A 13,791-nucleotide genomic window follows, 5' to 3' on the forward strand; every position below is an offset into this window, starting at 1 on the left:
TGTTCATAGTCCGCCCTGCTCTACTGTACGCTGCACAAATTTTACCATTGCAAATCTGACTACAACGAACATGTGCACTTCATTAAAGTTTGCTCACCTGAAGCATCGCCGACGAACGCCGCTACTGCTGTGCATTCCACGCCTCGTTGATCGCATGGAACGCGGCACTAGCGATCATCTTCTGCTCGGTGGTCGCGTCCTTCCGAATCTTATCTGGATGCAACCTGGCGATGGCCTTGGTGTAGTTCTTCTTCAACCCTGCTTGATCGAGCACCTGATGGAGAGCAATAGGTTTCCATCCGAGTTCGGGCCAGACGATCGTATCGAGGGAAGAGAGGAGTGCGCGGAGGTTGGTTTCCTTGCCGCGCTTCCACGCCTCGATGCGGGCATCGACGCTGTCCTTGAGCGCGAATTTCTCCGTCTCTTCTGCCGCCTGTTGCTGTTGTTGGTTGGCGAATGCCGCGCTGGCTTTCTCGCCCGCAGCGGCTGGAGTGGTTCTGCTTCGAGTGGGTGCGCGTGCGTTGTTGGTGCGAGCGGGAGGACCAGTAGAGGAAACAGCAGGTCCAACCACTTTCTCACCCAACATCTTGCCACACCGATGCAGACCCTCGCGGGCAAACTTCATGTTGCTCGCTCCCGTCTTGACACCCGAGCCTTCCGCCTTTTCGTACTCCAGCAGCACCTCCCAGTCTGCCTTGGCGAGCTTCCAGCGTTCGGCCGCTTCCAGTGCCTGAGCGCGGCGGACGAGCGCTTTGCCGTAGGTCTCGCGCAGGTTGATGTCGGCGATTTCGGCGGGGAGAGGAGCCTCCTGGCTTGCACGGTAGACGGCGATTCGACCGTTGGCATCCCGCTGCGACCCGCCGAAGAGGGAGAGCACGATGGAGAGCAGCTGGTCGCAGTCGGCGACCGTGCCGGGTGCGTCACCGTTTTTGAGACGGACGTTGGCGCGGTTGCTGAATAGCGGCACGAGGCGGATCGATTCGGATGAGCTAGAAGACTCGAGAGCGGAAATGCCGCGGGTGTAGCTTGTCTCGGCATCGCCGTACGCGCCACGCTTGAAGTGCTCGTTGCCTTCTTCTTTGTTGCGGTTGGCTGACGAGATTGAGTGAGACGCGTCCGAGGGGATCGGACGGCGTTTGAGGGGCGCTTTGGGTGGGATGGGCGATGGCGCTGCAGAGCGAGCGGGAGTGCCGCGTCGGTTGGGTGAGGCGTAAGGTGCCTTCGGGGCAGCAGCAGCGCTCCGGGCAGGCACGCTTGGCGGCGGTTGAGAGGGACTCTGCTGTCGAGAGAGGTTTCGTCCGGCGTCCTCAGCCTTGCCGCCTCCGAAGAGGGAGCTAGCGACAGAGGACATGGCAGATGCAGCAGCGGCGACACCACTGGCAGCTGCAGCGCTTGCAGGCGCAGCGGGCCGACGAGGGGCTCGGGTCGGCGGCTCCGGTGCAATCGCCTCGTCTTCGTTGTCGGAATCCTTGAAACCACCAACCTCTGCCGGACCATCGGCGCTCTGCTTGAGCTGCGAGGCGTGGCTGCCGGTGCCATTCGCTTCGTTGGCTTCAGCCTGCTCGGCCTCGATCATCCATTTGGGCTTTCCTTCCCACTCCTTATTCTTCGGAGCTGCCGAGGAAGCGCCCCATCTACGTGCTCGATGGCGGTCGCTGCCAGCATCTGACGGCGTGGAGCTACGCTCGGCTCCCGCGCGGTTATGCTCGTCCAGCGCCTTTTGCGCTTGGGCTTTGGCGGTTGACCAGAAGGCGCTGGCCTTGTTGAAGACGGAGGTGCCGATCTCGGATGCTTGGGCATACAGCTGATCAGCCTGCTGCTGCCAATCAGCACCTCCTTCGTTGTCGGTGCCGGCCGCTCCACGCCTAGCTTCATTGTTGCTCCGCTGGCGCTGACGCTGCTCGGGCTGATCTTTTTGCCCGTGTTGCTTGATCTGGCGAGCGACCTCCTTTGGATCAAAGTCATCATCGTACGAATCGTGGAAGGGAGCTGCTTGAGATTGGGCTTGTTTCTGCTCCCTGGCGTGGAGCTTACGTGCGAGCCGCTCGTCTTGGTCGTCTGCGCCGTGCGGTGCGTTGCCGTTTCCGACGAGCAGCTCGAGCGCTGCCTCGACGTCGGTGCCCGTGTCGGTCCGTGCAAGTGCTTGCCTTGCCTGCTGCGGAGTGAAGCCCATCTCTACAATCTGACCGATAGTGTGCGGCGGAGGCGAACTCTTCCGCCCTGGAGCAGAGCGCCCGATGGCAGGACGACTGCCACTGGCTGGAGATGGGACTCTGGAGCTGCCCGCGGAGGAGGTGGAAGTGGAGCTGGAGAGTGTCGCGATGCGTGGGTCGCGCGCTGATAGAGACTCGTTCGGTGTAGCAGAGACAGGCATAGCGAGTGCACCGAGGATGTCGTCGGACTGGTCGCCGGGTTCGGCATGTACGGCTACTTTTGGTGCAGAGGAGAAGGGCTGGTCGAAGCTGTCAAAGTCGAATGGGTCATTTGCTTTCGTTTGAGCTTTGGACGGGGCAGTAGTCATTGATGATAGGGTCGACTTGGATTTGCTGCTCGAATTGTTCGGTACCACGGAAGAGAAGGCGTCGAAATCGAAAGGATCTGAGGCTGGCTTAGCTGGGCTGGGCTTAGCTGGTGACCCGAGACGCTGAACGGGAGCTATTGATGGCGGTTGAGATGTGTGGGAGGGACGAGCGGAAGCAATTGGGCCGCCAAACGAGGTGGATTCGATGCCTGACCACATTGCATCGTTCCGTCGCTTGTCATCCTGAGCCTTTTGTGTTGCCTGCTCCCTGGCGAGTCTTTGTCGCTCGGCCAAGCTCAAGCTGGCTTCCTGCTTGGCGGCGGATAAGGAGGAGAATAGCGACGAGAAAGCATCGCTACTCGCACTTGTCATGGGTTTTGAAGCTGTAGCAGAAGCAGCGCCAGGAGCTGGAGATTGATTGCCAGAAGATGAGGTGGTGAACGAAGAAGAAGAGCCGTAGTAGTTGGCGTTGCTCGCCTTGGCAGAGGTGGTGTTGAAGATGGACGACGAGGATGATTGCTGCTTCGACTGAGCTTTTGCCTGAGTCGGCTGCCAGCTGAGATCGAGCAAGTCATCCATCGTGGCGCGGGTGCGATTGTGACAAGGATGTGATGGAAGCGAGAACAACACCAAAATCGAAGCTCGAATCACTCGCTTAGATTCGAGCGTCTGTGCGTGTGTGTGTGTGTGTGTGTGCTGTGTTGGTGTTCATGCCAAACCGGATGCTCGTCCGACGGTGCGGAATTCCCGATTTGAGTCATTTCGGCCGATTCAATTGACGACTCGCTTGAGTAAGAGTGACCGACAGTCATTCCGGCGTGCTCGCTCGTGACCCACCTCTTGGCAACTCATGTTGGCTGGGTGAGTCTCTCTTGCGACGTGATCAATCGAAGAAGCGATAAGATCCCGAAGCTTGTTCTGCTGTACCAAGACAGCTTCAAGAGAATCTGCGGTGCATGCAAGATGCTGCCACCAAGAAGCAGACAGAGAGAGCGGAGTGCATTTCGCTAAAACACCTGGTCCCAAGGGTCTGCAGACCCTCTCCCTTCTCTGTGTTTCAGAGTGGTGAGTGTTCGCTGCGCAGCTTCGATGAGGGGTGGCACTCTTTTTCCCCTTGAGAAGAGACCGAGAGACAGCCAAAGTGCCTTGCTAGATGAATTCTTATTTTTTCTGGCTGCTGCAAAGGACATGCAAAGACAAAGCTGAGCCAACGTCGTGCGCTCATGCAATTTCTCTCGAGCTCGTTCCTCCCACGCTTCTGCGCACTTCTCAAAGGTGACAGTCGCGAGTAGCTCCAATTGATGAAGCAATGAGGATGATTCCGATCCCAAAGCTCAGCCAAGTGGGCTAGAGAAGCAGGGCGAAGGTCGGGTTGTCCCGAACGAGATGAGAAAGCGTGCAGGAACCAGATGCTGGCTTTCTTTTGTCTTGTCGCTGCGCTGTTGCTCTGTCTTTAATTTTTCCTAAAAGGGCCGCTGCTGACGCGCCGGTTGCTTTCTTAATTTTCCCTCTCCGCTTGGCCTTCTTTTGGGCGGAGGCTTCCGACCCTTTCAACTCGCCTTCATCACGCTCATCACCCTCGCCGTCACCGCCTTCCTTTGTCACGAATTGTCGCCATCACTCTTCACCCTGCATCATCTCAACCGCCCACGCTATCGACATTCTGCTCAGCTCACGATTCCGTCGATACAGCGCCAGTCGATCAACATCTGGTCCCCACAACACGTCCGATTAGCTCAGCCCTTCGTCTCGTACAAAGATTCTAGAGCGGAACAACCATTTCTTTCACCACAGGCGTAGCGCGGACATTCTTTTCAACAGCAGACTGAGCCGCATCATCACAATTGAGCGTATCACTGACGCAGGAATCGTCGCTTCCCTTTCACCATGTCAGCTCCGGACGCAATGCCGGCGGCTCCACCCGCCCTCGACACCCCACTCCCCGCGACGTCGAACTCGAGACCAGAGACTTTTGAGCAGGTTTCTGCTTCATCTCCACGATTGCCGCACCTCGACAGCCTTGCCGCAGCAGCATCAGCAGCCTCTGCCTCCTCGCCTTCCAACGACATGTCGCCTGCTCATCTTCCCACCGACTCGAGCCGACACTCAACTCCAGCCACCTCAGCTGATGGCTCAGACCATACTCAGCCCGTGGCTCGAGTCGCCGATGCTGGCTCGCTCAAAATTCCCGTAGACAGTGTCCCAGAAGATCCCACTTCCGAGCAGACGCCTGGTCCCTCGACACCGCAGCCACCGCAGCCTTCACAGGAACAGCCACAAGCGCAACAAGAAGAGCATCCCCTCGCCTCAGTCGAACCCGCTTACTTCTATCCAGCCGACGGCTCCGCATCCTCTTCACATGATGGCATTCCCGTCTTTGAGCCCACCATGCAGCAGTTCCAGGACTTCTACGCCTTCTGCCAGGCAGTCGACCGTTGGGGCATGCAGTACGGCATTGTCAAGGTGGTCCCCCCGAAAGAGTGGCGAGACTCCTTGCCAGATCTTCATCCCACCCGCGACAAGTCCAGCACCGCTTCTTCTTCCACCCACGAATCCGGCGTCGAACAGGATGACCGAGCCGACGTCTCCAAGATTCGCATCCGCAATGCTATCATGCAACACTTCACCCCCGCTGGCTCCGGCGTCTGGCGTCAGCTCAACACAACTCGCTCCGGCAAGATCTGGAACGCCAAGCAGTGGTCCGAAATGTGCGTCTCCGAGGGTCAGAAGGGCCCCGAAATGGATCGCATGAAGTGGAAGGTCGAAGTCGAAGGTGCCTCCAACGGCGGCTGGGGACCTAGGAACATCGGCACCAAGGACAGCAACAGCTCGGCAATTCTAGAGGAAGACGGGGTTCGTACAAGGAGTGGCAAGGCTCGTCCTTCCACGAATGGTGCTGCTGCCGAAGCAAAGACCAACGGCAAACGCAAGCGTACCGAACTAGATGATGCACAGGACGCCGTCTCAGCATCCCAACCTGCACTCGAGGAGGACCCATCGACTGCACCACCACCAGCTCCCACCTCTCCCTCCTCTCCCGAGCGTCGCTCCCAGCGTATTGTTCAGAACACCCCTGTCAAGTCGCCGCCTGCCTCTCGCGACCCTTCGCCCGTCAAGCAAAAGAAGAACTGGGAGGCCGACGCTACCACCCACGACGAGTGGTGCGCTTTCGACTACAAGAACTGCTGGCGCAAAGAAGCGCTTTCAATAGAACAGATATCGCAGCTCGATGAGCAGGCTTCCGCCTCAACGAGCAAGTCGACTGACGCTGCCGCTGCCGCTGTGACGGCGGAGGACAAGGCATTGACCGCTGCACCTGTCCTTCCCTCTCCTTCCGAGTGGACACCCGAAGTGTGTCGAGAGATCGAGAGCGAATACTGGCGCAGTCTCAACTTTGGCAAGCCACCCATGTACGGCGCTGATCTCAGTGGCACCCTCTTTGACGGCCGCACCCAGCACTGGAACGTCGGCAAGCTCGACAGCGTCCTCACCCGTCTTCGACTCAAGCGCAAGCTGCCGGGCGTCAACACTCCTTACCTCTACTGGGGCATGTGGCGAGCCACTTTCGCATGGCACGTAGAAGACATGGACCTCTACTCGATCAACTACATCCACTTTGGCGCACCCAAGCAGTGGTATGCCATCCGCCAAGCAGATCGACAGCGCTTCGAGTCCGCCATGGCAGGCGCCTTTCCTTCTGATGCGCGACGCTGCCCCCACTTTATGCGACACAAATCATATCTCGCCTCACCCTCCTTCCTCGCCTCGCATGGCATTCGTCCCCTAAAGCTCGTCCATAACGCAGGCGAATTCGTCATCACCTACCCCTTCGGCTACCATTCTGGATTCAATCTTGGCTACAATTGTGCCGAGAGTGTCAACTTTGCGCTCGAGTCGTGGCTCGACATCGGTCGCAAGGCCAACTACTGCCACTGCGACATGTCGCAGAACAGCGTTCGTATTGACGTCGATGCACTGCTCGAGGAGAGCAAAGAGATGGAGGAGCTTGAACGCAAGCGCGAGCTGCGACGTGCTAAGGAGGACGCCGTCCATGCCATCGAGGAAGAGGAGATCGAAAAGCGCAGAATCCGAAACGAAAAGGCAAAGGAGCGCAGACGACTCAAGAAGGAGGCCGACGAAGCCGCAGCTGCTGCCAATCCCGCCATCCCACACCTCTTCCAAGGCGGTGACGGCTTCTACGTCGATGCAAAGGAGGTGTCAGCAAGTCCATGCGTCTTTTGTCCCGCCAATGTCCACACCGATCTGGTGGCCACTCCCGCTGAGGTCGACTCTACCAACTCCAAACTCAAGGCCATGTCGGGTCGTCACGCTCATCGACTCTGCGCAAGCTTTGTGCCCGAGACTTGGGTCGGCAGGCAAGGCAAAGCTGAGGTCGTCTGCGGTATCGAGGGCATCGACAAAGCCCGCTTCTCGCTCAAGTGCCAGATCTGCCCCAGTCCAACTCTGCAGAAGCTGTATCCCAAGATCCAATGCACGCGCGGCAAATGTCCTCGTTCGGCGCACGTCAGCTGTGCTCTCGTCGAGGAGCACGGTTGGTTCGTCGACGTATGCCCCGGAGAGACGGCGGATCGTCTCGAAGGCAAGAAGACGCCGACGGGCGCTCAGCAAACCGACGGGCTCGAGGACGGCGAGCGTCTCGTGGTGCTCTGCAAGACCCACAACCCACTCTTCCGTGAGGCAGAGGAAGCGCGCAAGGCCGAGGAGTTGCGCGAGCGCGTCTACGCTCTGCCCATTCCATCCATGGTCAGGATCAGGACCTCGGGAGGCATGTTCCAAGCGCTCATGGTCGAGATCCGCGAGGACGAAGACGAGATCGTGATTGAGGACGAGGGACGTCCCAGCACGGTCAAGTTCCAGCAGATCATATTCGAGTCTCCGGGCGCCGACGAAGTCAAGGAAGAGCCTCAAGCTGTAGCTCTGCCGGCGGCTGTTGGATCTGCCGCAGCTGCGACGACAGAAGACGGCTCTTCGCAGCCGAACAAGCGCAGGAGAAAAGCAAGTGAAAAGGCGAGCGCAAATGCAAAGGCTGCGATCGAGGAGGCAGAAGAAGCCAGCCTCGCCGCTGCGGAAGCGGCGGCTGCGCCTGCACCAGCTCCCAAGAGAATTCGCAAGAGTCGGGCGGAAGCAGCAGCAGCGCCCGCTGCTGCCGAGGTGGAGGCGACTGTGCCCGTCCTGGCAGCGGTGCCAGAGAAGCCAGAGCCGAAACCCAAACGCCAGCGACAGACCAAGAAGAAGGCGGCGCAAGAGGCAGTTGTTGAGCCGGTCGCCGCGCCCATGGACCTGCCTCCGGCGACATTGTCATGGCCGGCCCACGCCATGCACCAGCCAGCTCCCGCGCAAGTCCAGACGGCACATCCTCAGCAGTCGAAGCGTGGTCCTCGCGCTACCTACGCAGCTCAGGCGCCCAACACCCAGCAGCCTCCGCAGTATGTCGAGCAACACCCGCAGTACCAGCACCAGCAGTACGCCCAGCAGCAGCAGTATTCCGGTCCGCCCGAATACCAACCGATGCATCGCGGTCAGGCATTCGCCATGAACGGCGAAGCTGGACACTACGCAGCTCGTCTTGCTGGTCAACCGTCTGGCTACGCTCGCAACGAGTACCCCGTCGGCGGTGCTTCTCCGAGCTATACTCATCAACAGCCGCAGCAGCAGCAGCGGGGTGGGCACGCCGCGCAAGCCTATGGCGCACCTTCATCCTTCGCGCCCTTCCAGCAGGGCGGCTATCTGGCGCATCCCCAACACGCCATTGCTAGCGGCGACGGGGGTAGACACGCGACAGTAGCATCGTCCATGTCATCCGCTGCTTCGCCGGGGATGACGTCTGCCTCGCAGTACGGCTACCTCTCGGCTCCTCCGCCCGGATATCAGAACCGCACCCCGCCGCTGCCAACATATGCCAAGCCGATGGCGCACCAGCCTCACGCCGCCTCCGGAGGCGGGTATCCGGACTACCGACCGCCGTACAACCACGCCGCTCCAGCCGGTTTGCATCCCGCCTACCAGCAGCAACAGCAGCAGCAGCAGCAGTATGGCGGATATGCATACCACTATGCGCCCCAGCAGACGCAGCAACCGGCGCAGCACGAGCAGTATCGTCAGCACCCTGCGATGAATGGGAACGGCTCGTATGGTCTTCATGCTCAGCAGCAGTATCACCACCAGCACCAGCACCAGGGTCAGCCGCAGCAGTAGGCGCAGAGCACACGGATAGAGGCGGGTGGCAATGCGAATGCCGATTCTGCGCTTCTTTTCGTGAATGACTGAGTGTGTGCAAGTCGTTGAGAGGTCGACCACAATCGCTCGTGAGCAAGAGGTTGTTGCGGGAGGTCGAAACCCTTTCCCGAAGCGATCCATCTTCACCTGAGAAAGAGCGCCACAAAAAGGAACGTGGAAAATCAAGGTGCGAAAAATACCCCGCACTCTGCCTGCCTCGAACCGCACGACTGATACACGCACATCCGATGCTACTGTACCAGCGCTTCATTCGACCAGTGTTCACGGCTCACACATCTCGTCGACCATCTCATCATCCAGACGCCATAGCACTGTCAAACAAATTGCATATCCAATCTACAACCGTAGAAACAGTCATTGTGCTTAGAGCTTAGGTCGGCCACTGGAGATGTTGACCGGCCCCTTCTCGTAGAGCGCCTCGATCTGGCTAGCAAAGTACTTGCTCGCCTCGTGCCTCTTGACCTTGAACGTCGGGGTGAGCAAGCCGTTTTCGACCGAGAAGGGCTCAATGGTGAGGTGAAGGCCCTTGATGTACTCGTAGCCCTTGAGGCCGTTGTTCTTGGCGATTTTGGTGTACTGGTCGAGGTAAGCGGCGATGACTTTTTCGTTGCTGCATGCCTCGGACAGCGCGGCCGTGTCTTCGGGGGCGATGGTGCGGCCGAGGATCTTGCTCGCCAGCGGTGCGAACGTCGTGGGCTCCGGAACGGAAATGCCGATGAGGTAGTCGCGCAGCGAATCGCCGTGCACCATGAGTTGCGCAGCGAGCGGGTTCTGTCCGTAAAACTCGGAGAGGTTGTCAATGGCAACGTACTCGCCCTGCGAGAGCTTGAGCAGCGACTTGACACGGTCGACAATCTTGACGCGGTTGAACTGGTCAATAGCGACAACATCGCCCGTGTGCAGGAAGCCGTCCTCGGTGATGGTCTCCTTGGTCTTGGCATCGTCCTTGTAGTAACCCGGGATGGTCGATTGCGACTTGACCAGAAGCTCGCCGCGAGGGAAGGGCTTGTCCTCGGAAGTGTAGCCGAGGTCGGGCACGTCGCGAAGCTTGAGCTCCATTCCAGGGTAGATGGCACCGACCGAGCCGAGAGACGTGTCGTTGGCAGCCATGATGGTGCAGAAGCCGTAGTTCTCGGTCTGACCGTACCCTTCGCGAACATCGCAGGCAAGGCAGACACGGAGCAGCTTGAGCACATCCCCACGAATGGGAGCCGAGCCGGAGACAATGTACTTGACGTTGCCACCAAGCACCGCCTGGACCTTCTTGAAGATGAGTCGGTCGTAAACGGCGTGCGTCAAGGTGCCGTCGCGGTCGTGGTTGGCGACCTTGGCAGCGATGGCCTTGCGGAGGAGGGCACCCTTGAGGCCGGGAGCAGCGGCCTGAGCCTGGACCAAAGCGGCGATGCGGTTGAGCACACGCGGCACCGAAGGGAACATGTCGGGCTTGAGAATTGCCATGTCCTCCAAGAGGCGAGTCGTGTCACCACAAAAGTAGCCGACACGACCACCGGTGCGCAACACGGCGATCTCGCAGAGACGCGCGTAGATGTGCGCAGTGGGGAGATACGAGATGAGGGTGAAGCTGCCGCGCTTGATGAAGGCCATCGAAGTGGTGACGTAGCCACCCATGCCGGCGGTGATGATGGCACCCTTGGGGTTGCCTGTGGTACCCGAGGTGTAGCAGAAGGAGTGGATCGAGTCGTACTTGGGAGGAGTGTGAGCGGCCAAGTTGGCACGACCGAGCTCGAGGATCTCGAACCAGTTGAAGATCTCGATTCCGCAGCCCTTGGCCCACTCCTTGGCGAGGACATCGCGCTGTGGGTCAACGACACCGGCCTTGACGGTCTCCTTGCTGGGACGGAAGCTGTCGAGGATGACAATGGCCTTGAGGAGAGGAAGCTTGCCAGCCTGAGCGGCAGCGAGCGTGACACCAACGTGGTTGGTGGTGGTGAAGAGAATGCGCGTCTCGGAGTGCGAAAGGATGTACTGAGCCGAGGCAGCGTCGTAAGTCTCGTAGAGAGAGACGGTGCGACGGTTGTAGGCCAAGTTGGCAAGGTCGACAATCATGAACTCAGGACGGTTGAGCACCCAGAGACCAGCAGTCCACTCGGAGGGTCCCACATCGCTACCGAGACGGCCAGACTTGGCGAGGTAGCCGAGACCGGAGCCAATGGCGGTGCGCTCCTCCTCGACCTCTTCGTAGGTGTACCACTCAAAGTGGTTCTCAAAGTTCTTGGTGACGGGGTTCCAGGGCCTCCAGCCAGCGGCTTCTGACTTGAGGTGCTCGTCCTTGCCACGGAGGAGGGTCTCGTAGACGGTGCAAGTGGTCTTGTACTCGGGCTGAGCGGCGCTCTTGTAGATGGGCGAGAATCCGGGCTGTTTGGTGCCGGGCACGGGAAGCATCTGCTTCTCGAGGGGGAAGGGGATCTCTGGGGGCAAGTCGGTCGTCATTTTTTGCGGGAGGCGGAAGAAGGAGTGATCGAGATGGGAAGTGACGATGGTGGTGACGGTCGGAAAGGCAGGCGACGTCGAGGATGTGACAGGTGAGAAGGAGGAAGAGAAGGAGAGGAGGCGTGGGAAGTGATTCGGGAAAGAGGCGGGTGCGTGCGAAGGGGTGCAGTGGGGTGAGCCGAGAGGGGGACGAGCGAGCAAGCGAGCAAAGGAAGACAGCCGGTTAGCTCGGCAGATTGGAATAAGCGGAGAAAGCGAAGAAAGGAATTACGGTGGTGACCGGATCGTGCGCGCAAGCAGACAAGCAAGCGGGGGCGGGGCGGGGCGGGGGAGCCGCAAAGCTGTCAAACAATCAATCACAGTCTCGCAAATGCCAAGAGGCAGCTTTCACCATTTCAGCTTCCGCTCAGTGTCGGACCCTCCGAAGTACCCTGTCTTCTTGGTCCACTGGTCCCTCGTCGTTCCTGATTACGGTCCCAAGTTGGTCATGTGTGGCTGCTGCATTCCGACTTGTCTTCTGCGAAGTCGACATCGAGTTGAGTCGAGATGCTGGTCGATTTTGTTCGAGGCTCACATGTTTGCTGGATTTTCAACAGCAAACACAGGCGCGTCTGTCTGGCTCCCCGGTGAAACCGAGCCGGAAAGTCTCCGCACCCTGCTGACACGCACGCACGCTCGCTTCGCTCAAAGCCTCCCATCGTGGCGCTTGAAGGTTCAACGTCAAACATGGCTGGCTCTCTTGTTGCCTCCTCCGCCTTTCCAGATCAACCAAGCAAGCCGTTCATCTCAGATGACAGCTCGCAGACGTAAGTGGCGGGTGACTGATCTCTATTTTGCGCCCATGCTGGTGACGTCCAAGCCAGCTTCGCAACACACGTGGAAGCAAATGAGAGCAACTGAAGAACAAAGTAAAGCGAGCCGGCAGAGCGGCTCATGAAGGTCGCCAAACTCGAGAAGAATTTTTGAGGGCGATCTTCGGTTCGTGAGGATCTCACAATTTAGGAAAATGTGCACATCTGCCACTCAATCGCTTTGCTGTTTCGTCCCAATCGGGCTGTTCCCTTTGCTGCTTCGTGCTGTCAGTGATAGGGGAAGGGTTGCAGTCGAGGCATTCAGGAAGGCAGCTCAAAGATAGCGTTGCTGAGCCGAAGCTTCATGTGTCCCAGCCTATTGCTCACGATGGCCGCAACCCCTTCAACGGCATCGAAGCAAATCGGTAGTAGGCCGCTGCTGAGACGACTGAACAGATCAGCAGCTCAGATCGGTATGTCATGTGTGGCAGCGAGCTTCGAGCCAGACAAGTGACCAAGATCACTCGACCGCAACGCAAGGAAAATAAAACATCGACACCTTTGCTCCGAGTGCTTTCACAACGGTGCAAGCTCTCGAGTCGCCTTCTCTTGGCCAAATGCATACGTCTTTCCTGCTCTTCATACACAGCACAATCCTGCGGCTCGTATCCGACCAGCTCTGTAGAGGCGATCGGACCAAGCAGATTCGAAGTATTCTGCTCGCGCGTTGTGCTTCGGTGATCTAGTGTTGGATTGCGCCAGATGAACTTCTCGAGCCGAAAGGGGAGGAAACGCTATTGCAGCTGTGAGAGTGACATCAATTGTGGAACCTCGTGAATCCCTTGAGGAGCGAGTCGAAGACGATGAACGCTGGGTGGGGAGAAGAGCCAATCGATGAGACGATCCGAGATGCGGCTGGACTGCAGGGTGTTAATCGCCGTCTGGCAAGGAAGTTCGTCTTGCTGCTGAATTAGTGGTGAGCTGCCTTCAAAACCTTCTGGCCTGTTGTGTGCGATGCAGTAGGGTCGTATTGTGAGACCACGTGGGATGAGAGTGGAGATCGAGTCAGTCACCATGCTCTTTGTGGCACAACAATCGAGGAGGAGCAACGCCGCGCATCTTGAGGTATTGGTCCTGCATCGACGCCATCATCCTTGCGTGACTGTACCAGCCCCGTCGCTGATCCTAGTACGCCGAGATGTAGTGCGCTTGCTCACTCCACCTAGGTCGCCAATACTAACCGTATGGGTTACGGGGGTCCTTGGAAGCCTCCTCGGTCGAGACAGCCATGTCCTGCAGCTTGTTGACTCCGTAGAAGACAACACCGGCGGCGACGAAGAAGGGCCACATGGGCTTCAACAGCGGGGTGGGGTAAGCGCGGAAGCCGAAGAATGCCATCTTGAATATGCGTGTCGTGGGGGATACGTGATAAAGACGATGGTGGAGAGCAGCAGTGCGATGATGGTGTTGGCTGCGTTTTGGGATTTGGAGATGCACGGCTTGCCTTCCGAATTGGCCAATTTCGTCTTCTTCTCGCACCAGAGAATTTATCGCTTCCGACTCGATTTGGAGCTCTGACCTCACGCTGAATCGCCTTGGTGAGGCAGCCTCAATTTCGAAATTTCAGTTCGTGATCGACCTGAACAGGCGGCGCGCACCGGGAAAAGCCTAATGATCCGGATCGGGCTGTCCAGTGCCATATCGGCCAGATCCCATTGTGACCGTGGCAGAAGCTGACATGTAGAAGGGTGCAGGTGAAGTGACTTGTTC

The 13,791-nt window shown here is 58.6% G+C and overlaps 4 protein-coding genes across 4 annotated transcripts; 1 reads left to right on the top strand and 3 right to left on the bottom strand.

Moving 5' to 3' along the window:
• Nucleotides 1–121: 121 nt before the first annotated feature.
• Nucleotides 122–3,100, bottom strand: PSEUBRA_002009 (DnaJ; the record flags this gene model as incomplete). Its single annotated transcript, XM_016435215.2, has 1 exon — nucleotides 122–3,100. One exon carries the CDS (start codon nucleotides 3,098–3,100, stop codon nucleotides 122–124), a length of 2,979 nt encoding a protein of 992 aa, XP_016293251.2.
• Nucleotides 3,101–4,408: 1,308 nt separating this feature from the next.
• On the top strand, nucleotides 4,409–8,737 carry PSEUBRA_002010 (Transcription factor jumonji, JmjN; the record flags this gene model as incomplete). The annotated part of the gene is made up of 1 exon (XM_016435197.2): nucleotides 4,409–8,737. One exon carries the CDS (start codon nucleotides 4,409–4,411, stop codon nucleotides 8,735–8,737), a length of 4,329 nt encoding a protein of 1,442 aa, XP_016293252.2.
• A 405-nt stretch (nucleotides 8,738–9,142) lies between these two features.
• Nucleotides 9,143–11,230, bottom strand: PSEUBRA_002011 (AMP-dependent synthetase/ligase; the record flags this gene model as incomplete). The annotated part of the gene is made up of 1 exon (XM_016435206.1): nucleotides 9,143–11,230. The coding sequence occupies one exon, from the start codon at nucleotides 11,228–11,230 to the stop codon at nucleotides 9,143–9,145; it is 2,088 nt and encodes a 695-aa protein (XP_016293253.1).
• A 1,608-nt stretch (nucleotides 11,231–12,838) lies between these two features.
• Nucleotides 12,839–13,419, bottom strand: PSEUBRA_002012 (ATPase, F0 complex, subunit J; the record flags this gene model as incomplete). The annotated part of the gene is made up of 2 exons (XM_016435217.1): nucleotides 12,839–12,891; nucleotides 13,263–13,419. The coding sequence occupies 2 exons, from the start codon at nucleotides 13,417–13,419 to the stop codon at nucleotides 12,839–12,841; spliced, it is 210 nt and encodes a 69-aa protein (XP_016293254.1).
• Nucleotides 13,420–13,791: the final 372 nt, after the last annotated feature.

This window comes from Kalmanozyma brasiliensis (assembly GCF_000497045.1).
Source record: "Kalmanozyma brasiliensis GHG001 unplaced genomic scaffold PSEUBRA_SCAF17, whole genome shotgun sequence".
NCBI classification, from domain to species: domain Eukaryota; kingdom Fungi; phylum Basidiomycota; class Ustilaginomycetes; order Ustilaginales; genus Kalmanozyma; species Kalmanozyma brasiliensis.